Genomic DNA, 26,759 nt, shown 5'->3' with positions numbered 1-26,759 from the left:
GAAGCTGTTTCTTGACGAGTCGTGATCCTCGGCTGATTGAAGGTTTCCAGAAGCACAGTTATTTTCTTTTTGGTACAAATCCAATTGACGCAACATTGGAATATGATAAGTGATGATATGAACTGTGAATTGTACGTTTTACAATGCATGTGTTTGTCAATAATTCATATACTGTAATATTTTGACCTTACAAATACTTGAATGTTTTTTTTTCTGTTTCCCAAAGGTGTCATTTTCTGTCATTTACAAGACAAATCAAGCAGATGCAAAGCTCCAGACAGACGTGAGTAAAGAAAACAATTTTAGAATAGAATGTGGCAGAAATCATGTAATTAGGACGAGGAGGTTGCAAACAGTGAGGCAAATGTACAGAATGGAAGAGGACAGGTTACTGAATATGTGGCCAGGGACAAGATCGAAAGCCAGATGGTAATGATGATTGGACTATAAGAGTAGACTTTAGAGTTGGGGTATTCAATGTGCGAGATATTTGGGATTCGGCAAAAGTAAGGAAGTTATGACAAGGTGTAGTGTCATATTTGCCTACAATGACCTCTGATCAATATCACCCAGTGATGTGCGTTCGTGTTGTGTCCGAGTGTGTGTGCGTGCATGTTAATTTATGTGTGGTGTGTGTGTGTATGTGCATTTACTTTTGTATGCATCCTTGTGGTATGTGTGTGTGTTTTCAATGGCACACTGCTCCGATTTGGATATCCTGACTTGATCCTTGCCTTGCATATTGGTGCCAAGTGGTATCTGAAACCAACCCAATTAGTACCTGGTGCATGTGTTTAATGCGTGCCTTGTTCATTAACAGCACTTTCTCCACCCCGAAGGCATATCAATCTTACGGGGATCAACATCTCTGTGCGTGTTTGTTCATGAGACAGATTGCGCTGGGAGTGTTGGGCAGCCTGGCTGTCTTCTACGCTATGATGCAGACTACTGGGTGGCGCCGTCGGGCCGGCCTGCAGATGGTGGAATTCAGCGTGAGTGTCTGACCCTGCAGAGGGAGTGGAAGGCTTAGGGGGTAGCTTGGTTGCTCTGGTAATAGGATAATAAACTTAACAATTTTTTTTATTTTACCAGGCAAGGCCCACTGAGCTATATAGCTCTTTTTCAGAAGCGACCTGGCCACAAATGATAGCTCAACCAAGTGGCTTATTATGTGGACATTTATTGCTGTCAAATACTCTAAACGCATTTTTCTAAATGTGGAGGGAAAAACCGGAGGACCATGGGCAGAACATACAAACTCCAAATATGCAGGCGTTCGGGTCCAACGTTGGTACAGTGAACCAACTCCATTGCCACTCCAGTGTGGATTTAAACCAAAATCATTCCCAAACAATGTTAGGGCCCTTAAAGCGGAGTTAGTATTAGTTTGCGGCCATATATAGAATAGGAAGCCAGATAAAGCTGAACATGGTCTAAATGTGGCCACGTATACATTTGGAAGTATATGTAAAGCCCATTCAGATAGCTGCTTCTCATGGGAATGTGGACTTCCATTTGTTAATGGGCTGCTGTCACATATGGGTGCAACCGCATTGCCTGCTTGATCAGGGAAACACTTTAATCTGACTTGATTTTGAGAGGCCCATAGGCCATTCGTTTAAATGTCAATTGTTATCAACATTTAATAGATAATCTAGGGATCCTACTTATTTAAAAATATCCATCTAAACTGTAATAGATACTGGCTACATTGCGCTGCTTACCAGTTGTGTAGAGAGCGACAATAGGAACGTACAGTGTTGCATGCATGTTGAACTTCTTTCACATCGTTCGTAGCCAACCGTGCTAATTGGAGGTGCGGGGGACGGACAACAAACTAAACACAAAAATCAGTTCTTGTTACGTTGATGGTGTATGTTGTTGTACATTGCAGTCACTCGTGAAGTTTTTCTTGATCCTGGCGGGCGCGCTCTCCAATGTTTTCTTCATCGTCACGTTCGGCACTGGTCTCTACTGGCTCATCATCTTCAAGGTGAGAGCTCCTGAGTGCTTAGAAATCATCCAGAAATAACAATGCGATGTCTTTACACCACGTTATGCATGGCTGGGTACACAGAGCATCGACATATATAACCAAGGCTACATATGCACATAGTTGCCCCATGTATATGCTATGATATTGCCAAGGCCACATATGTACATAACTGGCCCATGTAGATGCTAAGATATAGCTAGGGCAAGGTATGTAATAATGTACTGAATCATTGACATAAATTCATTCATACAATCACAATATAATTCACGAAATATTTGATGTATGAATGGATTATTGTTCATTTGTATATGCTTCATGTAATCGGTTCACAAAATCCCATAGCCACTACAAATTATGCATGAACCGAAATGAAAAATAATTTGTTCCAGAATTGTGACAATTGATCGAATTGTCACTGGATGAATAATCACTAAGTTGATAACCAGTGGTGGCTTTCCACAAAATTGTTCTCTTGAAAATGAAATAGGGGGATAAAAACGGAAGTTGTTTGCTTGGCATGTTTGTACAATGTTTGCATATTCCCGTATGTGAATGACTGAGCACCTGGAGAAAACTGACACATCGGACGGGTTGGCATCAAACTGTGTGCACGTATACAGCAGTTAACAACCTACTTGCTGGACTGCCTACTGCTGGAACTTTTTTGCCCTGCAGTTGGGTGTCTTGCTTCCAAAGTGCTGTCCTTAGCAAATGCCGATACTCTGCTGTATTCCTAAAGATGGAATAATTTTTCTCAACAAGTGCAAGATGAGCATCACCTTTTAGCCCAGACCATTTTACATCTAAGGAGCAATGAAGGATGACAATTATTGCTGTAATGAGAGAGCTGGAGAATAACTGGACAAATATAAATGATGGTTGGTGGTAATTGATATTCACTTGGCACACCGGTCGTATCTTACTGCGCAAAACTGAAATGAACACCAGCGCTGGGTCTAGGACAATGCTAGCGGGAGCGATGCCCTCAGAGAGGTCATGCATTGTCCATCACGAACACTTACACCTTAACGTTCCTACATGTTTACTGTGCCTTCCTAAGTGCATCATCTCCTGCCAAGTTCTTAACGGTGTCGTTGTTTCCTCTCTGCTCTTGCACTTTAACTTCCCTCAGTCCACAAAGGCAAGTCCACTTCTTTTGCCTCCTTTTTTGTTTTTATATCTACTATGACATAATTTAAGTTTGTGTTTTCCCAGGGCATGTGAGCGACACTTGAGTTATATCTGGCAATGGCAAGTGAGCGATTTCGAATGCTTCTTCTTTTGTGGTGCTGTCATTAGAGTGCTCAGTTTTCAATTGGAAGGTTTGTAGGTTTCAAATCCTTGTCCGACGGTCAACTTAGCCCATCGTCTGTCGTTTGTCAATACAATTCGTACTTCTTTGTAGAAAGATAACAGTTGTTGGCCTGTGGGTAAATTTGGCCCTTCCTGCTGATTGGCTTAGAGCCACCGGTGGAGTTGAACTGACGTCATTGCTTATTTGAGCAAGAAGACAGGCTGACATTCTACTCAAAGTGTTTTTCAGCACTGATAGTGGACCGGGAATGTTACATAGCCTTGACACAGCACAACAAATGATGTAAGTGATGGCGATCAAAGAGGTAGTGGCGTGAAAACTGTTGATGCTAATGGTGGTAGGTGTTTGTGATAATGGTGGTGATAGTGACAACACTGCTAGTGGTGGTGATGTGATAATGATTGTGGTGTAGGAAGTTATTGTTATGGTTGTGGTGATAATGAAAGTTTTGTGACATTGATAGTGGTGTAGGTGGTGATAATAGTGATATTGTAGGTGGTGGTGATGGTGATAGGGGTCGTGATAATGATGGTGATTGAATGCACCCAATCCCATCAGATCTCAGAAGCGAAGCATAGTTGAGCTTGGGAGTGCTTGGATGGGTGACCACCATGCCAAAACAGGTTGTCATAGGGCTTGATGGGCCATGAGGTTGGCAGTGCAGACATCTTTTTGTTTTACTGTGCTTGTATGCTCCCACATCGACCAGTGTCGTTAAATTTGGTCAAATAACCCCCACGACCAAGTGGCCTCGGGAGACCCTCATTCAGCAGTGGATTGACAATAGGGCTGTACATGTTACATGGTAGTGCTTTATTATTATTAGTATATGATAATATGACACTGCTCTGCTGCTGCTGCTGCTTTTGAGTGGCAATGCAGCACACGATGGCCTTAAACTGCGATTCCCCCCCCCCCCCCAAACAGAGCCAACAAACCGTGGCCGTGATTTTGCCCACGCCGAGCGAAGAGAGGAACTTCATCATCTACCTGTCCTGCGCGTTCGCTCTCAAGGCACGGCAAGCGTCCGTCAATCGCACATTCACCTGTGTACTAGGGCTGCGCAGTGTCTCTCGGCAGGCATTTGCATTCTGTGGCTGTGACACTAGGACAAGCGATGCCCCTTGGTGTTACGATGCCCACATAACCATTCTGGAAGTGCTGTCGCTGTGATGTAACGATGTACAACATTGACGCTGTCATTTCGATGGTTAGTGAAAAATCCTAATTGTTATGGCAGTGGCCTTGGGGCAACCACCAATGCATTACTCCTAATTACTAGTAATTACTCCCAATTCGTACTCTTGTATATACCATCTTTTACAATAGTCTGCTAACTGTGTCTGACTAATTGGGAAGTAGCTGAGGTCATATGATTCTGAATGATTGGCGTGGTGAAGTACAGTCCCATTAGGCTTGGGGAGGTCTTCATCCACCATGGCCGATAGCGATAGCTACAGTCACATATAGGTGGGTAATACAGGTGATGGCCATGATGGAGTCTTTCTTTAGCGATACTCAGTATAACTGATACCTGGAATGCTGATGTCTAGTATATTACAATTTAGTGATAATACATTAGCTTCACCTTCATCCAATTGACCGTGTTTTTCTAAATGAATTCCAACTGTGCCATTGGCATTATGTCATGAGTTGAAGAATACATTTTGGAAACCCGACAGAGCTGTACGCAGCACGTGTCATAGAATGGCCCACAAACAATATTTTTCGTCAGACTTATGAACAATCCTTCAAATGACCGGCATATCCTGTAAAATGAAGATGGTACACTTTTCAATACACTCTGCCACAGAGTGTTGCATGACAAAGTGATATTTATGAGGTTTTTTTGTATTTGTAACCACAACTGGCTACACTTGAGAACCCAGTTTAACCGTGAGCAGCTGCCTGGATTCGAACCCAGGTCCTCTGCAGTGGCAGCTCAACCAGTGCTCAGACCAACCTCCATGTTGTTCTCTAGAATGAATTCCTTTTTTTCTGGACTCTGGAATATTTCCAACAAACTTGCCATATGCTGCTAGGTTTGGCCCCAATGTGCACCTAGCCCGGCACAGTTTCCATAGTGATGGCATGGTCATTGTCATCGCTGCTGTTATTGCTGTGTGTGTGTGCAGGCAGTGCAATTTCTACACCTCATAGCTACACAGGTCTCCATTGACATTTTCTTCTTTGATTGGGAGCGGCCGAAAGGCAAGGCCAGACAGGGTAAGGTACCTTCTGAGTTGTTCTTTGTAACTGTCTCTCAATGTATTTTGTTTAATCAAGTGGAAGCCCGATTGGAATGTTTTACATTATTCATCAGAGACATGGGAAGCAGTAATTATCTCAGAGCAGTTTTTCTATATTACAATTTTAACATGTCTGAATTGTTTTATTCATAATCTTTTATTAGGTTTTTGTCGTACACAAGAATGTAGGCCCGTAGCAAAGTGCTGGGTGACAGAAAACAACCGTACGAGAGCATTTGCCAGGCCGATGTACCCGACACGTTCAGTTTGTTAAAAGGGGGGGGACAGTCAACCCTGGGGGAGGGGAGAAGATAATCTATTGCCTTATTTACATAAAAAAGTCACGTGGGTAGAACATTAGTTTTTATTATAATGTGGGGGGAGGGATGTGTAAGATAAATTAAAAGGGAGAGGCGGGGGGAGATGTGTTCACCACATGGGTAGAGGGAGTCACAGGCTTGTATGGCAGAAGATGTCAAAATTTAAAATTAGGAATTTTGTGCTTCATATTAGCTCACAAATATCCCAACTCTTACAAGTAACATCGCAGGCTCTTTAATGTGCACAGTGGAACATGGTTATGTTCCTTGACCCTTGATTGGAAACGTGCGAGTTCAGATCCTGTTCAGAGATTGACGCAGCTTCTCGTTACTACAGGGTCCATAAACTTAGTGCCACCTTATAGGAAGTCATCAGTGGTTGACTTATGCATATACTTCGTATTATAATGCTCGTCTCTGGCATGTGAAAACTTCCTTAATGCGTGTACCAAGAGCTTCAAGAAATCCTTGTAAATTTTACTTTAATACCTGAGGCATACATTCAAACGTTGCAATTGGGTGCATAAATGGGCAAGTGTTGGTGTTTAATATATATATAGCCTGGTGCCCAGCACGTGGCCAATAAATATAATGAGAATTTTCATTGGAACCCATCACTCAATCAATTTAGCATGTTAATTGCAAGTACCAGGTTAACCCAATAACGCTGGATGCTGTGGAATTTAAAATTAAACCCTGCACATCTGTGTGGGTGTACCATTGCCGCAACATCAAAACCCATTTGTCCTTCAACGAAAACACATGTTTAAGGTCATTAGAGAATGTATATTTATTTATTTATATGTTTACTATTACAGCTGCCACAGTGCTCATACACAAGTAATAATTGACATTCAAGATACAAACAGGATTTTTTTATGAAATCCCCAATAATGTTTCAGTTGTGTATGGCATTGTGTCACAAGACAAAGGAATGTTTATCCGGAACTCGCAGTAAACTTCGTAACGTCACATCACGTGGGGGAATGGCCCAGCAAGATTTCACGGAACTGTTTTGGAAATCTCTTTACTAGGTCTCTTTCATTCAATAATAGACTTCACTCTTTTAAGCCCTGAAAATAGTGCTCATTATATGACACTAAAATCAAAATATGTCACCCTCAGTCAGGGCTTGAATTTGAAATATTAGGTATAAAATCATATTTCCCATGATTTGTATTAATATACATCCATTTGTGACCAGGTTGAGACCATAAACTGGCTACACTTGAAATTTAGAATACACTTGAGAAGCCAGTTTAATCATGGTTGGCTGAAACCTCGAATTTAAATGGTGCTTGGTCAGTCATATAACGATAACCATTCTGAGCCACCCAGCTACCAAAGAGTGTGACATTCTTTCACACTTTTAGCCAACTGCCTTAATTGAGAAATATAGTTTAGACTGATAATATGTTTTTGAAGAATATGGTTATTTTATGAGAGTATTACATAGTTTAACGAACCCCGAATGCACAAAATATGTTAAAAATACTCTGTTCATCCTTTGCTGTGTGTTACGTTAAATCAAAGTGTCTTTGCTAAACAAACAATAGCGCAGCGCTCATTCCCATTGGTGGTCCTGAGCCAATTGTGAAAATTCCTCAGTCCTCTGATGGGACCAAATTTCTCACTGAAACAATCCTCCTCTTGACTGCCCCGCAAAAAGTGGTGCCAGTTTCACCGATCCTGGGGGGATGATGATGATGATGATGATAATAGGCTTGACTCTGCACTTTACCATCATCTGAACTCGTGACCTTCCGATTCAAATTGTCGAGCGCTCAAGCTGCAGCGTCACTCGGCCGTTACATAACGAGCGAATCTCGCTGCAGGGGCAGAGGCCGCCTCTGCACGTGGAGTCAGCGTTTGGCGCACGTTCTTCGTGGCCAACGAGTGGAACGAGCTGCAGACGGTGCGCAAGCTAAGCCCCATGCTCCAGCTCTTTGCGGTGCTACTCTTCCTCAAGGTGACTTTGTTGTTCGTACCAAGCAGAGAAACGGTCTCACTGTGTCACGGGTGCTGTTGACCTTCCACTAAGCGGTGCAGCCTTATCATGGGTGTTCGTTTGAGCAGTTGTAGAGGGATGGTGATGGTTGTAGTGGTGGCAATGATGGTGATGTAGTGGTGGTGGTGATGATGATGATGACGACGATGATTAATATGGTGATGACGATGGCAGTATTAATGTTGTGGTGGTTCTGGTGGTAATAGCGATGTTGTAATGGTAGTTGTGTTGACAATGGTGATTGTGACTGTGATGATGATGGTATCAGCTACGTATAATGGTGATGATGATTATTGGGGGTGGCTTTGTTAATTTTGCAGGTCGTAGGCTTTGAGAACCTGGGTCTACGGGAGTTGAAAGTTACGCTGCTGCCAGCCCCGAATGCTGATGAGGCCTCATGGAGCCGCATCCTGCGTTTTGGAGTCGCTTCGTCTGTATGGCTCATTGTTGGCGCCGTGCAGGTGATAATTTGCGAGCCTTCTCTTCTTCTCACATTTAAACATAACTTTTGTGCTTTGGACGTCATGAGACAAAAACAGTTAAGTTCAGAACTCTCCCAGCATTCACTTGTGTAGTGAGTCCAACTGAGTCGCAGACGTTGTCTTGGGAGCAACACTATTTATTACATCACCTCAACACAACATAACGTGACCCACACTCGGGTGTTGAACGCCCATCTAACCACGCTACGGCAGAACTAGACACGGTCCCGCTATCCTGCGTGGCTAGAGGCTTCTTCAACCCGACGTGGATCTTCACTCACCAACAACATGAAGAACACAGAGCCCCACGGGGCCCCCGCTATATCGGCCCGGGCTGGGGCTGGCTCCGCCCCTCGCCCCGCCCACCTTCTAGATCTCTCGAGCTGTTTCCTGAAGGCTTCCGAGAGCTCCTCTATACCACGTGACCACCCAGCGGCCCCCGTCCACCGGTGGCCCCCCTCCAATATCATCCGGTCACGTGTCGGTAGGTCAACCAACGTATCATGCCCCAACGTAACCCTGGCTGGCTGACGCTCCCTCTCGCTCCCTCACTGGGAGCCCGCACCGCACACTGTACGTGGTGCCTCTGCGCTGACCAGCGCTCACCCAAGCCCCGGCTAGGGCTGGTACTACGTCCAGTAACCAGGCTGCACGTAATGACAACACGTTATCCGCCGTGGCCTCGCAAGGCCGGCACCACACAGTGACATTCACAGTCACTACACTTGTAATGGCTTTGAGAATATTTAATCTTTTTTTTTACTGTTGGCATCGGGTCACGAGACAAAGTCACCATTCTGAACCCTTTGGAGGACAAGTGCTTCACCCTGTGTTAGAAAACAGTCCGCTGAAGGTTATATCAAAGAACTACTTCCGAGTTCCCGTCATTTGATGCCTTGTCCATGCTGGGGGTGCAGCACTTCACAATTGCCCTGCTTTAGATGATGTCCACCTCTTGACCATCTCAGAGCTAGAATTTAGTGTTATTAACTGCAAACAAAATTTAATATGGCATATATTTTATTGTGTGGAGTCATTGTTTCTTTTATCTACACTAGGTGGTATATTTTTGAAGAGTACTTGTTGCATGGTGGGCAAACAAAACATTTTAAATCCTTAGAGCTGGAATATTATGAATTACGTCAAAAGCCAAATTTACTTAATTTTTCATCATGATATAGTTGTTGGTGAATGCCATCACGCTCACCACAGTTGAGGACGCACTTCTCAGGCCCATGCAAAGTACATTACAGGATACCAATGTTGGGCTAAGCACTCTCTGTAGCATCCCGCAGCGGGACTCAAACTGGCTCCCTAATCAAATGGGAATGCGTTCTCATGGCAATGCAAATGATGTCTCTACCAGGTCATCTTCAACACCATCATCTACGAGCGCTTTGTGGAGGACAAGATCCGCCAGTTTGTGGACCTGTGCTCCATGAGCAACGTGAGTGGCTGTCCCATCGGGAGGGTAGTGGGGTACAGGAGAATGCCCCGTGCTTGCTGGCTTCCTCTCTTTCCTCATTCTATTATCACTGCTCATTTGGCATTACTTTGCCGATTTTACTGGTAATTCTCTTCTCAGTGTTCTTCTTAATGTCTCTCACATTCCAAAGGTGCATCAATCCACTCGTGTTGCTCACCTCTGTCCATTTCAGTGTTTCCTTGCTGAACTGCCACGCAGTGCTTCGCCTCCCTCTTCTTGAGAACCGATGACCTATCTCTGTATTGTTTTTAAGTCGAACATAAATCACTTACCATTATTTTATATGCGTTACTGATAGTGATTAGGTTTACAGTAGTTCTTGACTTTTATGTAAACTTGTATTTTTAATTCTCTTTTTTCACGTTTTCCGACGCATGATACACTTCCAACAATAAACATCTTCTTGGTTCTTTCGGTAAAGTCACGTAGAAGGGAAATAATAAAAATAAAACAATAACATTTGAAAACCGCCACTTTTTTCAAATTTTCTTGCTGTGGTTTTCACACCTGATGATGATTGCTTGTGTTGCAATCAAAATGTCGTGATAATTGTATTGTTTTCTTTTTATTATTTCCCTTCTACGTTACTTTACCGAAAGAACCAAGAATATGAATCCCTGCAGTCACGAAAGCTTTAAATCGAAAAATGAACATACCGCCTGACAGTACAGGTGGTACGTGTCCTTAATCACGTACGGTTTATCGGAAACTTTATATGAAAGGAACGTGTTGTGAGCGCTGGAGAAACGAGTGAGTGATGTTGATTGTGGCGGCTGTGTGTGCGGTGCGTGTACACATGATCCTTGCAGGTCTCTATCCTGATCCTGGAGAACCGCTGTTTCGGCTATTACATCCACGGGCGCTCTGTGCACGGACGCGCCGACACAAACATGGAGGACATGCACGTCAACCTTAAGAAGGAAGAGGTCTCGCTCGCACGCATGCGTGCACGCTGACAAAAATAAAGATCCCCCGTATAGCCTTAACAAACTGTAGGAGAGAGTGCTATTAACGAGCATCTACGAAGGCTAGCACAGCAGACGCTGACACACACACACATGTACAGTCAAAAACATGCACCAATATACACACTCACATATAGGCATGTCAGAAGCTGCCATTCGCCACTAAGTAGCAATAACATCACCCTGGCACTAGTGTCTAGCCAGATGCATTTTGAGGGTTCGTAGAGGGCCGAAGTATCACCACCAGGACGTCATGAGCCAGACCTACTTGTGTGTGGGTTCATAGACTCAGGTGGCGGACAGATCCCACCACCTCATTTTATGGCCTTGGTCCCCATATTACTGCATTTAAATGTTTACATGAATAGGATTATACAACATCTTAAAGATCATGCAATAGAATCCCATGCATTTGATGGCAATCCCAGAATTTCTCTTGAAGTTAATAGGGATTTTGTGGACGATGGATATGTATTCATATCCATTCACATGATTGGGATTGACATCCTAGGAATCATGTGTAGAATGTTAGTTAATTTCAATGGAAATTCCTTGCAGTCCATTCAAATTAAGGGTAATCCAGTAGCAAATTCCCATGTATATACTGCAGATTATTTTTGGCTAACCATCGAACAAAGATGGTCACTGCATCGCGCGCTTTCCGATGCACTTTTGTGGCTGTCTGGAATGCTCTTCCTTTCGATATTAGGAAGCCACTGGAGCTATGCACTTTCAAATCTAAATTGAATACTTATTTCTTTAGAACTGCTTTTTGTGCTTAGTTTGTTGTCCTTCCCCCATACCTCCAATTAACAGGGTTGGCTATGTATGGTGTGAAAGTTCAACATGCATAGGTACATTCCATCCATCTCAAATCCATTTGGTAATGCTGTCAGAATCCCATTCAATTAACTGTAGATTTTAACATGGAAATCGTGATTCCTACACGAATCACCCGCATTGGAATCACGGGGGTTGGGATACAATTCCCACAGGAATCGCCCCAGTTCGACCGCTCGCGACTAAAACATCTCTGCTGCCCTCCACTCCCCCGCTACCTGACGCGTTCGCTCTATCCCGCAGGAGAACCTGTGTAGCCAGCGGGGGCTCGTGCCCGGCACGGAGCTGCAGACGTTTGAGGTGGCGCTCACACAAGCGGCCCGCCTGCACTACGACCGCATCCTCCAGCCGCTGGCCATGGTGCGTCGTTTCCATCGTCACCCCCACCCTTCACCCCCACCCGTCACCCCCACCCGTCGCCCCCACCCGTCGCCCCCACCCGTCGCCCCACCCGTCGCCCCCACCCGTCGCCCCCACCCGTCGCCCCCACCCGTCACCCCCCCCCCGTCACCCCCACCCGTCACCCCCACCACGATTTCCCCGCTGCGCTAAATCGCTCCCATCTCAGAAATGGAATATGTATTTATACTGGAGGAATACGATGAATTATAAATCTGTGTGTATAGATGTTCAGATCGTCACGTTCAGCTTCACGGACCGTTGGTGTTTAGCGTTAGGTTCACGTTGTGCTGCTTCGCAAGTGCCACGTGATTTGTAACTTTGATCCATACCCGTGTGTCGATAGTTCGATTTTAATTTGCAATTTTATTGAGGGACTGTGTGTTGTCTTGCTGTAGTCTGGGATTGTTTTTGCTATTGCTTTGCTGCCTTGCTAAAGCTTGGTAATGCATGTACTTATGTAATTTGAACTTGTATTTATTTATTTAGATTTTTGTTTGTCGTGATTTGCTTACGTCTTCTATACTTATCGTTTTTTTTCTTGTTTGTTGTAATTTATCTCCAGGATAAATTAAGATTCTGATTTGTGCGTGGCGTATAAACAATTGTATGCTACGTTCACAAAATATGCATCAAATTGTATGCATAACAATTGTTTACTTAAGATTTATTCGCAATTATATGCTGTTACCATTGGTTATTGCAGCGAATGAGAGAAAATAATACAGAAATTAGAAGACAGATGATACAAAGGAGGCACCATAATAAACCAGACAAAAATATAATTGATTCTGAGAAGGAAATTGTGACCCTGAATCAGGAATTTGGATGATTGCAGCAGGGTGGTGAATCATTACTTGTCTATCATATACTGTCCACCCTTTATACTTCATTTGTCCCGGTGGTTTATTCTAAACCATCTGTCTTGTTTGCCCCGTCTGAGTTTTCACTTGCTCATTCTCACCCAAGCCTAAAATTGCTTAAATTTTTTATAAAAGTTAAAATGTAATTTTTTGTTACGTGAAGATTTTACTTATTTAACGTGAACATAATTACGTAAATGAATGGAAGCGTCTCCTTGAAGCAGTGCTACATTGTCAGTGGTAACGCAAACACAAGTTGGGGTATGTTCATGTGTGTGTGTCTGGTGACGTCACCGCCTGCTCGGTGGCGAACGTCTTTTTATTGTACGTGAGCGTGTTGGAGTCTGCAGTTTGTTGAAAATATGCAGGTGTGCATATGCAAGGTCATGTGTTTGTACGCTTCTGTCTGTGATTATTTGTCTACGGGTGTGTACATAGGGAGCAGTAGTGGTTCTCACACTGCTCTACGAACCTGGCAACCTGAGTTCGAGTCCTGCTCACGGCCAACATTAGTGGCGAATATCTGAACTAGTCCTGGACCTCCCCGAGATTAAATTAGCACCTCTGGTGCAGTGTGCAAACATCAGCATTTGGGAGAGAAAGGCTGCCGGGCATGGTGTTAGCCACTCATAATTGCCATGATGGCCAGTACTCGCTAACAGCACTTATCCCAAAAGTCTGTTACTGGTTATATGGGGGATATTGTCTTTGTGTGTTGGGAGCAGTCAAGCCAATTCCCAGCCAGTGTAGCTAGTAGCATCTGACCCTACCCTGGACCACCTCTAGGTTGACTTAGCATTAACTGAGTACCTGGCACTCTGTATGAGAATCAGCAATGTGGAAAATAAAGGTGGCCGTGGACAGTGCGAGATACACCGTGTGAAGTACTACCTTTAATAAGTGAACGCTAACAGCACTTGCCCCACTGCCCTTAAGACTAAATAGGTGTCTGTGTGTGTGTGGTACAGATGGCAGCTCCACCACGAATGGCCGGGCCCCAAGGAGGTCCCATGGAGCAGAGCATGCGAGCCTACCAGACCATGAACAGATTCCTGTGTTCCTTCGTAGACCACGTACGCATTTACCCAGAAAGGTCACACTGAGCCTCAAGCCTCACTCTCAGCAGGTTGCTCCGTTGGTTTTCTTGCAGAAATCTCTGTGGGAAAGACTCCCTCGATCTAAGTTATATATCCTGAAGTAGGGCAGTCGGTGTCTTGTTTTCTTTCTTGAGTGACAGAAAATAACCGTGCTTTTATTTTGGCTTGAGATGAAAACTCGGCGTTCTCCAGTCTCAACAAATGTGTGCAGTTAGATTAATTGACCATGGGGATGCGACGGGCAGTGTGTGAGGATAATGTACCGGTGCTGGACACCAAGCAGCCAAGTGGGAAGCTGCATGGCCTGCATGTGGCAGTCTGGTGGAATAAAGTACCGAGGAAGCCACTGCCATTACAACCCTGTTACTCGGTTCATCTACACGAGGCAGGGACATTGCAGACAGACATTGTTGGCTCCTCTAACCGGAGCCATGAGTTTCCACTCCAGTTGACCACCTCCTGAGGTACCACAAAGCAGGACATGTTATGGGAAGAAGAATATCTCAACAGTGGCAGAAGAGGGGAGAACAACGCCTTAAGTGGTGCATTATCACACAACTGACAAAAGCCGGCCTATTCAATGCCCCAGGAGGATTTAAAGATTTTCCATAACAGCAGCGTCAACAATAAGAGGACGATCCTGGGGAAACCAGGACAGGTGGCAACCGTAGTCCACACTGGCTGCCCGGTGTAGCCGTGGTGCGTACACAGGGAGGTGGGACCCCGCCGTCGGCCGCTCCCGGCGCCGCCGAGTGACTCTGCGCGTGCGCTGCCGTTTGCAGGCGCACAAGGAGGTGGACTACATGATCCGAGACAAGCTTCTGCTGGAGCGCCTCACGGGCATCGAGTTCCAGGAGACGTTCGACAAGAGCTTCCTGTATAACGGCACGTCCCCCCGGTTACCTGACAGTTGTGCGCTCGGCTGTTGCAGTAAAATAACCATCATGACATCGACCTCGTTACGGCGGCTGCTTACAACAATTTGTCACGAGGTGCTTTGCATGGGCATCCTGGTAAAAGGATTAATATTTGTACGCTTCATGGAGGGAAAGGAGATGGTCAGTCATTAGCAGATGAGAAGACGAAGTCTCAAGCCTTGACTTGAACAGCTCCTGTGAGATGTCCATAGTGGTGTCTATATCCCGCGTGCGGTGTCAATAGTGGTGTCTATAGGCCATGTGTGGTGTCAATAGTGGTGTCTGCAGCCCCAGTGTGGTCACCTGTGCGGTGTCTGCCGCCCCTGTGCGTTGTCAAACGTCCCCGCGTGGTCTGTGCCGTGTAGATGAGTCCCACTCGTTCAGCAATGTCCTCTACTACGGCCACGAGGCCACATTGCTGCTGCTCGACACGCTGCTGTTTTGCATCATCGACATGGGCACGCAGGACTTCACTCTCGCCACCATCATCACCTTCGTCGTTCAGACGGTGCGGCACAACTCGGGGATGCGGCCTTTTCAGATATTAGTCTGGGGACATTGGGATGCACCACGTCTGCATTTGTAGCCAACAGCACATATCCCTGTCTGCCATGGGCAGTAAGAGCAGCGAGGTGTGGAACGTGTGACCACTGCACCAGTAGGGGACAGTCAATTACAGTGGAGAGCTCATTCAAATTCAGTTAACAACAGTTGTGAGCAGCCAATCGTGAATCAAATGTACCTTTTGTGAGGGCCTCCTCATGCCGTATTCTAGTAGCTTGTTTAAACGTGGTTGTTATTCATGTCGTGTCCGTATTAATGATTATAACAGGCAATTCATTATTTAAAAGTTACAATTTTGGCCGTAGCATGATTCCACCCCTCATTCATCCAGTCAATTAAATTTGTATTACTTTGTGTTAAATCAACATAGTTTATCCTCATGAATAACTGACCCATGCCATAGGAATGTGGAATTTCCACCATTGACTCAAGGGCAGTCAATGAAAGTGGCTGCTGACTTACGAGTTATCAAGGAAACACTCTGACTTGTGGTCTAACTCTTGATGTGTGTGTGTGTCCGTGTGGATTAGCTCTTCCGGTCAATTCGCGAGTCGTTCTCACGAAGAAACCTCGTTAAGAAGACCCTGGTGGACGAGCGCTTCCTGATTTAGCGGACGATGAGAACGTGGAGCCTTCTCTCACCAACTCTGTGCCACGGTGTGAAAGCCAACAAGCAAGTCTGGGCGTTTCCAACAACAGAAACACTCAACTACGTGACTGAGAACACCGCTGTTAAAGCAGGTGTTTATGTTTGTTAACTAAGGTGAATTTACACCGTCTACGGCAAATAATCCTAGTTGATTAGACCGCTGTAAGCAGTGTGGTGATGCCACCACATTTCTTAGTTGTTTCCTTCTTTCTTGCAGATTCCACAATCAATACCCAACCTCCCAGGTTAATCTTAGGTGTTGTTTACCATTCAGAAATATTCAATGTTTAACAAATCTGTCATGAAACCCAGATTCCTCAGCAGTGGCACAGTCCCCACCAATAGTCGAGGTGGTTGGATGTCGACTGTGAGAGCATCTCTCCATTTGGAAATCTTAATTGTTTGAGGAATGTTACTGTCACCAAACCCAGAAAGCCCACTTTGTACGGCCACCGTGATACCTGGCTGAACTGCACAGACCTTGTTAATCCAGGTAGTGTCCGTGTCAGCACGAGAGATACTAATACTGGTAGGAACCTCTGGTTACACCAGCCCACAGGGGATTATTGTGTCCGTCCGTCCGTCGTGCAGGGAGGGGCTGGGTGGGGAGGGGCTGGGTGGGGAGGGTGGGGCTGGGTGGGGGGTGGGAGGGGTGGGGCTGGGTGGGGAGGGGCTGGTCACCCCGTGGTGCCCTTATAAAACTCAACGTTTAACCTACTCATGCCGGCTTGTGCCCACCCTCACAGTCGGGCATATTTGCGGAATACACCAAGCCGCCGTTGACCCTGGCCATTGACCGAGCAACCCAACGTTCCTACCAGCTCCCTCCGCAACAGGAATGTGTTGAGAGCCCATGTCTCTGTGTGATGATTGTGACTGGTGGAGCACCGAGTGTAGCCAATCCTCTGCCACTGTTTGTGGATGCCATTAGTTTACTGGATTCTCACCAGATGCCAATTACTCAGGGTCCGTCCATCCTTGGAGATGCCGCGATTATCCCTTTCTGTTAGACCAGGGGTCGGCAACCTACGGCTCCGGAGCCGCATGCGGCTCTTTACGGGCTGCTTGACGATATGTACGTATGTACAGTATGTACATAGATGCATTGCGGCTCTTGAAATACTGAATTTTGTACCGAATTGGAAAGAAATGGCTCTTCTTGTTATTTTGGTTGCCGACCCCTGTGTTAGACCATACTGACCTCACCGCACGGTGTAGGCTGCTGCTCGTCAGTGGATTTGCCGTGGAGTTTATTTGTATGACATCTGTGGATCGATTCCCACCACAGCTGCACGACAATTTCTCTAATTATTGGCCAAGTGCTATTTGCTGTGATTGGATGTTAAAGGTTTTGACGTCGTTGGCCATTGTGTGATCGTGTTGTTGTGGTCCAATGTTGACAAATGTATGAACGTTTCTTGCAATGTTCAATTTGGGGAAACTCTTCACCTGACAAGAGTAATATGTGCATCCTTACACGGACTTTATAGTAACATGGGTGATATGTATTTGGAAAACCTCTATGAAAACTCAAGAGAAATTTGTCATTTGGTAAGCACGTCATACCTTAAGTCTGAAGAGCCACTTATGCTCTGCTGAATATACAAATGTATGTATCTTGAACTTCTTTCACTGTACGTAGCCAACCTTGCTAATCGGAGGTGTGGGGAAGGACAGCAATCTAAACACAAACAACAGTTGCAAAAGACTTTGTTTTCAATTTCCATTTAAAAGTGTATAGCTCCAGTAGCTGCCTAATATTGAAACTAAACTATTCGTGATAATAATAGAACTAGGCCTGTTGCTGCATCCGTGACATGAAAGGTAAGCTGCCTGCTGCTGGAATTTGATAATCTGCTGACCTTTAATTAACATGGAAGTCCTCCGTAGGCCCCACTCCTTCCTGATTAGGCTCAAATTGTTCTCTCTTTTAGGCTCCTTGACTTTCCTTTTTCGGCTCCACCCATTCTCCTTTAGGCTCTACCCCTTCCTCCAGACACAGGGTTGGGCTGGTGGGGGTTGGGGAAGGGGTGGGCAGGGTCAGGAGGGGTCGAGGTGTGGGGCAGCTTCACGACCACTCCAAAACCTCCCTTGGAGCAATAGGAGATGTTTATAGGTAAGATAGTGGCTGTAAGAACGTACCAGGTGGGGTGTTGACTGTTGTGTTGGCCGACTCTGTGTTGTATTGCATTATATTTCCCAGTTTACTAGGTTTGTTTTCTAATTCATTTGTACCTGATGATGGTTGCTTGTGTTGCAATTGAAACGTCGTACTCTATTATTAATCTCTTTCTACGTGACTTTACCGAAAGAACCAAAGAGTAATTCCTGCAGTCACGAAAGCTTCGAATCTAGTTTTTACTACTTTGTTGTAAAATAAGATTGTCCTCTCGACTGGCCCTGGCCATGCAAATATGAAATGTACACGAGTGTGTGACCACCTTCACAAATGAGCAGCGCTCCGTTGCTCACTGGAACAGGGCACACTGACAAGATACTGGGTCAACTGGATTTCGGTGACTTTTTCTGTCCTTGTGTCTAAAAACCTTCCTGACTTTGAGTAAATACTATCTTTATAAGTGCAGAATGCCAGAAACATTGGCGTGTTAACATGTCGCCAGTGTTAAGATGATTTGGAGCCAAGAGAATTGGGGATAACCTCAAGTCAGCAGATTCACGATGGAAAATTCCACGGTGGAGTTTTAAGTATGGCAAGTGATGAACAAATGATTACTTGGGTTGTTGGGCGTGTAATGACATTCAAGTTAATCTTTTCTTTCAGAGATCATACCGAAGGATTGAGAATCCTCACGAGGTGGCTGGGTGGCTTAGCGTACGCAGTGACTGAGCGCTGTGGAAACCCAGGGTTCAAATTGGGGCTTTCACTCATCCACGATTATAAACTACCTTCTGATGTGTAGCAAGTTGGTGTTAAAACTAAGCTCAAAAAGTATTTTTTTATTTGACCAGGTAGGTCCCACCGAGCTATACAGCTCTGTTTTTAGAAGTGACTTGGCCACAAATGGGAGCTCAACTTAGTGGCTTATCGTGTGGATATTTATGGCAGCCAAATATAAATGCGTGTTTCTGTGGAGGGAATAAGTAATATTAAAAAAAAAACTTTTTAAACACGCTTTCATGAAATGTACCGTACGAGTAATGGCAGAACTCCACGACTCCAGGAAGCGGCCCCGAAGCTTGCCATAACGTAAGGCACCGTGGTGATTTACATCAAACTGAGCGTGGACAATTAGACCCAAGCCGAAACATAATATAAAAAGGATGTTTAAAAATGTTTCTTGATAGAATATTGTGTTGTCATCAGTATGACATAAGTATACCAAGTTTGCAGTCGATACCACATTGGGAAGTGGGTTAAAATTGAGTTACAAGATTTGAGGATACAACAGAGTGAGTTAATAGAAAGCGTGTAAAAAACAGAGGACATGGATAACAATCCATACAACCACGGGGAGAACATGCAAACACCGAATATAAAGGCGTCGGGATTGAACCCACGACCTGCATATCAGGCGAGGGAGTTAAAATCTCACCACCGTGTTAGCCCAGGCAACAATGAGCAAAAAACCTCCATATGCACACATTTGGTTCTTTACCTATTTCAGCTTACTCAAGCTCGGAAGACTCAAATTTCAGATCAGTTGCTCATGAAACACTTTGCAGAGCATCATGAAAGATGCACCACCAAGTGGTGTAGACGCTATTGCATGAACTTCTTCACAGGCAGTCGTGTAAAGTCACGTTCTGGGTATGAGCTCATGTCGCACTCCTCACTGCAAGAGTTCCAAATGGAAATATCTTCATCTCGTGACAAGTCACCAACAGTCGTGGGGATATATTGGGGGGAGGGGGGGGGGTAAGATCGCACTACGTATAAACAATGGACCTTGCCCATCAGGCAATGCTGCGTGTTTATTGCTTAAAAAGTTGTAAATGTTCACGGTGTCGTTTTAAATACCCTTTGATATGTTTTTCTGTCGTGTCTGCACAGTTTTGTTTAGCGTCAGTTGGTTTCACTTTGTATTTGTACAAAACGTTTTAATACACCTTTATGCACATCGAGTACAAGCTGTTGTTTTTATTCGCAAAAAAACCATCAATACATTCACATTTCGCTAACGAATCAAATTTCACAAAGTACGAGCAAACAAATGTATTCCTGTAACAGCAGCGCAACGATGGCCAAATAATGAGACTCCCTGCAGACAGCTGTGCCACCAGCACTAAGGGAGAGGCAACGTCGGACACTCTGCCCCTACTGACCATCTTCTGTGACAATTAGCTTCATCGCTCATAGCTTTCTCCAGGATAAATATTGTGATCCGTTTATTTTACACGAGGCCGGCAGCCGTGGCTGCACTGCTTTGCAAACCCCGATAATGATGCATGAAGTGATGCACCGGTGGCTTCCGTGAAGTCTGTATAGCGGCACTTCTCGCGCAGCTCTGCGTTGTTATCGACATGCTCGTGAATTTTTACGGAAAAACACATTGCCAAACGTGGATAGGTGGCCTGATCGGGGAGTGCCGAGTTGTTTCAAGATGCATCGCTCTAAAATAACCAATTGCTCTTCGGTGGCCAATTTGGATGAATGACGCTGTTGGCACGGCACACATCTCGCAAACGGAAAGGATGCAAGTTGATGGTCCATGTAGGACTTGACTTATATCACCATCGTCCCTGCAGTCCAGGGTCAATACATTGAGTACCACATTGTGAGAAGCCGTAAGAAGTTGTTTTTTGGACAGAACTACCACAAGAGGAATGTACACCACTGGTTCAACGCCGCTAGGTGGCTTATTTAATCAGGGAGATTTAAAGTTATTTACTTAATCCACAACGGTAAAACAAGCCATGATGCCAAACAGAACACGAATATCTTTTATATGACCGAGAACCAATTGCCGATGTTTTTGCAAGGCCCTGTTACAGGTTCGCAATTGTGGGTACCAAATGGAGGCGCCGCAAGGGATGTGGTCATGTCTGCACAGCGGTGGAACGAAGTCTCCTGCCATCAAGGAAGGGCACTGTTCCTGTATCACATCTTCAATTGAAAACTCGCCGATTTAGAACTGCCTTTTGTGTTTAGTTTCTTGATTAGCATGGCTGGCTACGTACGATGTGAAAGAAGTTCAACATACGTATGTACATACTTTCAATCACCCGCTCCCCTTAACCCAGCTCCAGCCTGGCTTAGTGCAGTGATTGACCTCCAATCTCTCAACACCTAATCCATCACTTCATAACACCTCCCAGTGCATATGTTGAGTGCTGTTATCTCAATTAAACAAACAGGTAGGCACCAATGATTCCCCCCCCCCCCACTAATCCCCATTTTCCATTTTTTACGTTTGCACCACTGAACAGTGCTCCGTAAATGTAATGCTGACATGTGCGTAAGTGCCTAAAACGAGTTTAGCAGTGACGAAAATTTCGTTCCTTCAACTCGGGTCACATGGTGCAGTTTTCAGCAAAACTCAAGCAATCCGGTAGGTGGCGTACCTTACAAGGGGGCCTACGAAGACGTCCTTTGTCGTCTCGGCGAAGTTGACTGTTGCCTGTGCGCAGTGAGTAGCATACAGCTCTCTCTATACAGCACAAGGCAATGCTCATGGGAAAATGTTGTCCGACTCAAACCTTCAAAGGCTCACTCCTGCAAAGAGTATTTTTTTTTTTACTTGGCTTCCCCTTTCATTCTTTGGCAAAATTCAACTTCGTTCTATCGAGAAGCAACGTGTCTAATATCAAAGCCATGATGCTAATTGAGATGCACAGTGGTTGTGACCAGTCCCTGGCACAACCACAACTAAGGGTTTAAAGGCCAAGCATGCACAGAAGCTGGTTGGTGGCTAACTTTTAAACGTGACAGAAAACCAGCGTTTTCTGCAGCCGAATATCACAGCATAACATATACATGGATTATACTCAGAGGGGTTACATTGTAGAGAACAGTCAACACACTGGGTTTGACTTGGCCCATCATCTCACTGGAGTCTAAAACAATTAGTAGCACTGTGATGACTCAATAGTGGCTATCCTATGCATAGACTGGCCCCCCACTCAGGAAATGTTTAAATCCCTACAACTCTCTCAGTTGTTAACAATGGAACGAGGTCCACCCCATGCTCCTTGGGGTGGAAACACGCCTAGACTTTGACTCATCCGCACAGCAGAGCAAGGTGGGGGGAGTAAGTCGGTCGTGAACTTCCACACCAAGCACAGGACGAAAACCCTGCGACAGACCCACAAGTGCGCGTCTCCCGTAACCACGGCACTGATGATGTGCCCCCCCCCCCACCAAGTCTGTCCCCCCCCACTCCCCACCCCCCCCCCCATGGATGTCACTCAGGGAATGCGGAGGGGGTGGCCAGGGGACGTGCACTCAGTGCTGGGTCCACTGGATGCTCTTGAGGTCGATGCCGTCTTGAACCATCTCCCACAGGGGGCTGGGAACAACAGACCACATGTAACTGTTTATACACGGATGGATTGTGCCCGCATATCTGCAATTATACGTTACACCCGGCAGAGTAGGGCCGTGGTTTTATCGCAAGGTTAAAATGAATCGCCGAACATTTAGACCGCAAGCTCCGCAAGACACTGCGCTACAATGTGTCGTTAAACCCGCCACCACCCGACAGCCAGCTCCTGACTAGGCCAGCACACCCGTGTATTGGACAGTGAACCCACAACATTCACAATTAGAATAACGTCGTTTCGCCGGTAATTACAACCAGCCTCATCAGACGACAGCCAGATTATGGATAATATTGGTGGCAAAAGCCTACGTGTTGAACTGTGCTACAATCTTGGTGACGTGAGGTCACTGCACAAGCCGTATCCAAATCTGTCCTCGGCCCGCTCTGCATTGACAGCCTCAAGTGATATTTGGTGCTGCGTGTAAACATCAGCGACGGGGGATAGAAAGGTGGAGTGTGCGTGGTGCAAGCAACACGACTCCCTTGCGTGGCATGCTGGTCTCAACAAGTACGTGTTAGCAGCACTCGCCCCTACCGCACAAACACCCGCATCTTAGACTTGCAGATTACAGCAGGAAGTGCCGTTATGTATGATGAACTTCTCACCGTACAGAGCCAATTGTGTTAATCGGTGGTGCTCAATGAACGGTGAGCACCTACTAAGGCCAGCATGGCATACGAGACAGTGGTGCTGCTCACATTACTCCCAAGACACCTGTCTGCCGCCTGTACCAGGTACTCGTTTAATGTTGAGATACCCCCAAGAAAGGTCCGGGACATGTTCAGAAGCCACTTTCCACTGATGAGGCGCACGGTCGGGACTTGGTTGGGACTTGCAGTGCAGTGCGAGAACTGCCGTACCACCACTCCGCTCGCTCGCACAAACAGAAAGGCCCGTGTGTGTGTGCGCGCGCAGAGCGCCTGCTCACCTCATCTCGCGCAGACGGTGAACGTGATGAATGCACTTCTCCACCGTATAGTCCACTTCCTGCTTCGTGGTGAATCGCCCGATGCCGAACCTGTCGCACGATCAGAGAATGGTGGGGGGGGGGGGGGGAGACGATTGCATTCCAACGGCAGGAGCACGCAGCACGGCACTACGCGCCTCTGTGAGACTGCCTCGGCCGTGTGCTCAACGAACAATCCGTCTTGGCTGGCACAACACCACACTTAATACCACGACGGGCCCTTTCACAGAGCCATTTGTTGCATGGTCAGAGACCATTAAAAGCCACTGCACAGGAGAATGTTTCGAGAAGGATTCAAATTCTTTATTTAAAGTCAAGCGTGAGACGATTCGGGCAATGCTGAAGGAGAGGAGGAAGAAGCAGCAGAGAGAGGGGCGAGTGTGGGGTGCCTTGGTGTGGGCGTGTGTGGAAGTAGGACGGCACCTTTGATTTTAAGTAGCGCAATCAAAACAGTACGCAAAATTTCAACTTATTTAAGTCGCAAACCTACAAGAGTAAATTAATATAAACTAAGACACCACTGAACGCAATTTTTAAAAGCCAAAAATAGCGTAAACGTGATAGGTCAAACGGTTGATGATTTTTGATAGTCACTGGAATAAATGAGAATAAGTTTCATTTTCTGGTGGGAGCAAAGGGATTCAGAGATAATCTCAGGAGCGCTGGTCCAGTGACATCACAAGTGTTCAGGGTGCAGCATTAGCCACTCTGATCGCCCCTGGGACCTCAGCCCAGGCTGAACTGGGCACGATGACGCACGTCTGCGTGTTGAACTTCTTTCGCATGGTACGTAGCCAACCGTGCTAATCGGAGATGCGGGGTAAAGAAAACAAACTAAACACAAAAAGCAGTTCTAAAGCAATGAGTTTTCAATCTAGATGATGATTTAAAAGTGTTCTTAGGTTTTTTCGGGAAAGTCACGTAGGTAAAAAATTAAAATTAATAAAAGTAAAATAAAATAAAAATCACGACGTTTCGGAGGCAACACAAGCTTCCGTCTTCAGGTGGAACCGTCACAGCCACGACAGCTGTATCAAGTAAATGAGAGATTACAAGAGCTACCACTCCGTATATATAATGCAGTCACGAAAGCTTCAAATCTAGGATTTAAAAGTGCATAGCTGCAGTGGTTTCCTAACTTCGGAAGAGCATTCCAGATGGCCGCAGAAGCGTATCTGAAAGCGCGCGGTGCGGTGACACAAGTCTTTGTTCGATGGCGAGACAAAAGCGAAGATGACATAAGTTGGCGTGATGACGGTTTATGCCCCTTGACGAGATCAGCAAGGTATTGCGGTTTATTTGTGTCAAACATTTTGTGCATACGAGTGCGAAACTTAGAATTGAAGAAGTGTTGGTGGCACGGGAGGGGGCTCACCTGATGGAGGAGTGAGCCAAGTCCTCGTCAGTGCCGATGGCTCGCAGCACGTAGGAGGGCTCGAGCGACGCGGACGTGCAAGCGCTGCGCAAAACGCGTCGACCGCATTAACACGCGGGGGGGGGGGGGGGTCAAGAGTCAATGTGTGGCACCGCACTCACCGAGCACGACACGGCAGCAAGACCACGTGGTCACCTCCCCTCCCCGCGGGTGCCGCAGTGGCGAGATGTTAACTACCTCGCTTGGTATACAGCAGGCCGTGGGCTCGATACGGACCCCGACGCCTGCTGTATATTTGGAGTTTGCGTGTTCTCTCTCATCACGGTGATGTGGATTTTTCTCCGGGTTCTCCAGTTTTTCCCTTCATATTTAAAATCAACGTGCATTTACGGGTATTTGGTCGCTATACATTGTCCACGTGATAAACCACTTCGCTGAGCAGTAATTTATGACAGCCAGGTCGCTTCTGAAACAGAGCTGTATAGCTCAGTGGGCCTAACTGGCAAAATAAAAAATAGTTTAGCTTTTTTCACAGTACACCATCTCTCTGGGGTCAATTAAATCGGCGCTTGTTTTGTGCCAAGTCAACAGCGATCTTCCCAACGCAAGATTGGCCACACTCGCTAGAGCAGCATCAATCTCGCTGCAATATCAGTACAACATATCAATCACGTTTCAATGTTATGTTTTTGCAATTGACTTTAACTTATTAATATTACATTATGAAATGTAAAGAAAAACTCAAATTATATTTTACAACTGTCATTTTTGCTTGTTTTTAATATAAAGTTGCTTCAGTTGTACACTGCATCTCAACTGAAGAGACTTTGTGGATTATGTGGCATCCTTCGAAGCTCACCGCATTGTTCCTCCAGTAAAGACCCCATATCAGAATATAGCAATGTGGAATTCCCACCACTGCCTCAGAACCAACAATGGAAATGAGCATCACACCCCAAGCTCGTTAACGTAAGGCGAGTCTTCGATCATAAACTTGACTATGAAGGACTACAGAACATAATAAAAAAAAAACAAGTCTCTTGCAGTTAAATAAAATTTTACATCGTATGAATCTATATCCATTTAAACCAAAATACTGAGCGCCAGTGGTGGACACACGGACACACCAGTGGACAGTGACTCCTCTACTTACAAACATTCGACTTAAGAACTTTCAGAGACACGAACAAACCTGTCCCTATGTCCAGTTGCCTGTTCAGACTGAGAGTCGGAGGTTCAGCCACTGCGCAATAGATGGCGGTGGTGGCATCTACATCTGCAGAACGTGAAGAACCAGTGGCATCTACATCTACAGGAGATTAAACAACTTTTTAAGCCATTCTCCATGTCTCGTGAACATGCTTTACAACGTGTTTGGAATCGACAGGAGCAAAGTTGAACTGACGAACACATCGAATTACGAACAGACCTCTGAAACCTAACTCGTTCGTAAGTAGAGGAGTCCCTGTACATGGACACAAACACGAGTGTACATATACAGCAGTTTGTTGTCATTCCCCTGCACCTCCGATTAACACGGTTGGCTACGTATGGTGCGAAGAGAAGTTCAACATACATATATTCCAAATTCCGAAGCGGAGGGCCAGTCTCTGCAGAGCACAACCACCTGCCGACTTGCCACAATGTGGTACGACCAATCGTGTCCCAGAATAGTTATTGGCCAAATTGAGCACTGAGAATATTTTGAGTAAACAACCTTCTCATCAAATTTCGATTTAAAGCTTTCGTGACTGCAGGGATTCATA

General features: G+C 45.6%; 2 protein-coding genes across 3 annotated transcripts in view; one reads left to right on the top strand and one right to left on the bottom strand.

The window, feature by feature from the left end:
- Positions 1-16,744, top strand: part of TMEM67 (transmembrane protein 67) — a 34,594-nt gene extending 17,850 nt beyond the window's left edge. For both annotated transcript variants that reach the window (XM_078602092.1, XM_078602091.1), the window contains 14 exons: positions 227-283; positions 894-992; positions 1,895-1,993; positions 4,239-4,325; positions 5,447-5,537; positions 7,716-7,849; positions 8,209-8,349; positions 9,737-9,817; positions 10,666-10,782; positions 11,905-12,021; positions 13,892-13,996; positions 14,803-14,905; positions 15,303-15,445; positions 16,032-16,744. In XM_078602092.1, coding sequence (XP_078458218.1) covers positions 227-283; positions 894-992; positions 1,895-1,993; positions 4,239-4,325; positions 5,447-5,537; positions 7,716-7,849; positions 8,209-8,349; positions 9,737-9,817; positions 10,666-10,782; positions 11,905-12,021; positions 13,892-13,996; positions 14,803-14,905; positions 15,303-15,445; positions 16,032-16,112 — 1,455 coding nt within the window. In that variant the 3' untranslated portion in view covers positions 16,113-16,744. The remainder of the gene's footprint in view (positions 1-226; positions 284-893; positions 993-1,894; positions 1,994-4,238; positions 4,326-5,446; positions 5,538-7,715; positions 7,850-8,208; positions 8,350-9,736; positions 9,818-10,665; positions 10,783-11,904; positions 12,022-13,891; positions 13,997-14,802; positions 14,906-15,302; positions 15,446-16,031) is intronic.
- A 3,490-nt stretch (positions 16,745-20,234) lies between these two features.
- The window catches only part of NFS1 (NFS1 cysteine desulfurase), a 29,969-nt gene continuing 23,444 nt past the window's right edge, over positions 20,235-26,759 (bottom strand). Inside the window, exons 12-14 of the mRNA XM_078602089.1 lie at positions 24,994-25,077; positions 23,580-23,669; positions 20,235-22,617 (exon numbers count right to left, since the gene is read on the bottom strand). Coding sequence (XP_078458215.1) covers positions 22,554-22,617; positions 23,580-23,669; positions 24,994-25,077 — 238 coding nt within the window. The 3' untranslated portion in view covers positions 20,235-22,553. The remainder of the gene's footprint in view (positions 22,618-23,579; positions 23,670-24,993; positions 25,078-26,759) is intronic.

This window comes from Lampetra planeri, chromosome 17 (genome assembly GCF_965212315.1).
Source record: "Lampetra planeri chromosome 17, kcLamPlan1.2.h2, whole genome shotgun sequence".
In the NCBI taxonomy this organism is placed as follows: Eukaryota; Metazoa; Chordata; class Hyperoartia; order Petromyzontiformes; family Petromyzontidae; genus Lampetra; species Lampetra planeri.
This window is presented reverse-complemented; position numbering and strand designations above follow the sequence as displayed.